We start from the raw sequence: 2,847 nt of genomic DNA, 5'->3' as shown, positions 1-2,847 counted from the left end.
TGCCCCCCCCCCCAGGAGCTGCCCCTGAGCTGCCCAGGGCCCCCCCCCCCCGCTCACCAGGTCTCTCCCCACAGGCAATGGCAGAGGAGCTGCCCCCCTCCCTCTTCTTCCAGCACCAGTACATGTGCTCCGAGTGCGGCCTGCTCTACAACACGCTGGAGGAGGTGCTGATCCACCAGCAGAGCCACCTGGGGGAGCCCTGCCAGCCCCCTGGCGCTGCCCCCGCCGTGGCCCTCGACGTGGGGCCCCTGCAGGAGAACCACTACCAGTGCCTGGAGTGCGGGCGCGTCCTGCTCTCGCCCGACGAGCTGCTGGCCCACCAGAGCCTGCACCCCCCGCCAGGGGCCCGCCCCGCCCGGCCCCCCCCTGCCTCCGCCAGCCAGATTCACTACCAGTGCAGCGAGTGCAAGGAGCTCTTTGCCGCACCCGACCTGTGGCTGGCCCATCGCCAGAGCCACAAGGTCCAGGAGCCCGTGGCCGCCCCCCAGCCGCCGCCCCCTCCCCCGCCAGCCCCCTCTCCGGCCCAGCCGGCCATGCACCCCTACGAATGCTCGGAGTGCGCCGGCCTCTTCCAGACGCCTGAGGAGCTGCTGGAGCACCAGGGCGAGCACTTCACCGAGACGGAGAAGGAGAGCGGGGAGCCGGCGGTGCCTGAGGGGGTCAAACACGAAGTCCCCAGCTCCCCCACCCCCTCACAGCAGATGCCGACGCCGGCCCCGCCGCGGGCCTGGCGCTGCGGCGAGTGCAAGCAGGAGTTCGGCACGGCGGAGGAGCTGCGGCGCCACCGCCGAGAGCACGCCTCAGAGGAGTTCCTGTGCGGCGAGTGCCAGCGCGGCTTCACCACAGCCAACCGGCTGCTGGCTCACCAGCGCGTGCACGTGGACGGCACGCACGAGTGCCCCAACTGCAGCAAAGTCTTCAAGAAGGCGGCCTCGCTGGAGCAGCACATGCGCATTCACAAGGGCGAGGCCCTGTACCTGTGCGTCGACTGTGGCCTGGGCTTCGGCACCGAGATGACGCTGGTGGTGCACCGCAAAAGCCACACGGCCAACCCCCTGCACCGCTGCGCCTGCGGCAAGACCTTCAGCAACATGACCAAGTTCCTCTACCACCGCCGCACCCACGCAGGCAAGAGTGGGGCCCCGCCGGCCCGCGCTCGCGCCCCCGATCTGGAGCCGGCCCAGCCGCCTGATCCGGAGCCAGCCCAGCCGCCCGCCGCCGGGGCGGTGAACGGCTCGCCGGCGCCCCCTGCCGGCGGCGGCTTCCTGTGCCCGCAGTGCGGCAAGGAGTTCTCCAGCCACATCCGCATGGTGCGGCACAAGCGGGTGGTGCACGTGCTGGAACGCAAGCACAAGTGCCCCACCTGCGGCAAGACCTTCAAGAAGCTGGTGCACGTCCGAAACCACCTGCGCACGCACACCGGGGAGCGCCCCTTCCAGTGCACTGAGTGCGGCAAGACCTTCGCCTCCCAGGCCAACCTGATGCGGCACCACCTGACCCACACCGGCGAGCGCCCCTACCAGTGCGACGTCTGCCAAAAGCGCTTCACCCAGTCCTCCAACCTGCAGCAGCACCGGCTGCTTCACTCGGGCGCCGGCCCCTTCCCCTGCCAGGACTGCGACGCCACCTTCTCGCGTGCCCACAAGCTGGCCCTGCACCGTGTCAGCCACACGGGCCAGCTGCCCTTCCAGTGCCCCGAGTGCGACAAATCCTTCGCCCGCAAGCGGCTGCTGGAGCTGCACCGGCTGGCCCATGCCGGGCGCGAGCCCCACCGCTGCCCGGACTGCGGCGCCCTCTTTGTCCGCCTGGCCAAGCTGGAGGAGCACCGCTGTGCCCACAAGAAGCTCTACCCGTGCCCGTCCTGCGGCAAGTGCCTGGGTTCCCTGGCCAAGCTGGCGCTGCACCAGCTGGTGCACTCCGGTCAGCGCCCCTTCACCTGCAGCCTCTGCGGCAAGGGCTTCACCAACCCGAGCGGGCTGAGCCGGCACCAGCAGCGCCACACGGGCGTGCGCCCCCACAAGTGCCCGCTCTGCTCCAAGACCTTCGTGGCGGCCTCGGGGCTCCAGCTGCACCAGCGCACGCACACGGGGCGAGCGCCCCTTCCCCTGCCCGGAGTGCGGCAAGGCCTTCCGGCAGGCCACCCACCTGCGGGAGCACCGGCGGCTGCACACCGGCGAGCGCCCCTACCAGTGCCCGGAGTGCGGCAAGGCCTTCATCCAGTCCATGCACCTGGCCGAGCACCGGCGCATCCACACCGGGGAGCGCCCGCACCGCTGCCCGCACTGCGCCAAGGCCTTCAAGACCCTCTCCAACCTGCGCAGCCCACCGCAAGACCCATGGGGCTGCTGCCGCCCCCCCAGCCCCGCCCGCTGCCCAGCCCACCCAGACCATCATGTGCACCGAGTTCGGGGAGACCATCGCCATCATAGAGACGGCAGAGCCGCTGCCCCTGGTGGAGACCATCGAAATCTACCAGGCTGCCCTGGAGGGCAGCCTCCAGGTGGACAATCTGCAGGTCAACGCCTTCGTATAGGGGCACAGCCCCCCTGTAAATAAAAGTTCTGGTTTCGCCCGTTCGCCTGCCCGGCCCCCCCGCTGCGTCTCATCCTGGCACGGAGGGAGGGGGGGGTTGCTGTCTGGGTATGGGGGCAGCGTGTCCTTTTGCCCCCCCCCCCTGCTCTCCAGGCACACCCCCTATAGCAGGGTGGGATGGGCGGGGCTTTAAACTGGAGCCTTCCAAGGTTATTTTCCCCCCCAGCTGGGGGACTGGCACCAGGGGCTGGGCCCTTCCCTCGAGGGAATCTTGCTCTGGAAGGGGGCTGGGGGGGGGGGGGGGTGTCAAGAAAC

General features: G+C 70.2%; 1 protein-coding gene across 1 annotated transcript; it reads left to right on the top strand.

The window, feature by feature from the left end:
- Positions 1-77: 77 nt before the first annotated feature.
- LOC135892267 (zinc finger protein 526-like) lies at positions 78-2,576 on the top strand. Its single transcript, XM_065419967.1, has 2 exons — positions 78-2,022; positions 2,067-2,576. The coding sequence occupies exons 1-2, from the start codon at positions 78-80 to the stop codon at positions 2,531-2,533; spliced, it is 2,412 nt and encodes an 803-aa protein (XP_065276039.1). The 3' UTR covers positions 2,534-2,576.
- The last annotated feature ends 271 nt before the right edge of the window (positions 2,577-2,847 follow it).

The sequence above is a fragment of the Emys orbicularis genome, chromosome 20 (assembly GCF_028017835.1).
Source record: "Emys orbicularis isolate rEmyOrb1 chromosome 20, rEmyOrb1.hap1, whole genome shotgun sequence".
In the NCBI taxonomy this organism is placed as follows: domain Eukaryota; kingdom Metazoa; phylum Chordata; order Testudines; family Emydidae; genus Emys; species Emys orbicularis.
The sequence above is the reverse complement of the archived record's forward strand: the minus strand, read 5'-3'. Positions and strand labels throughout refer to the sequence as shown.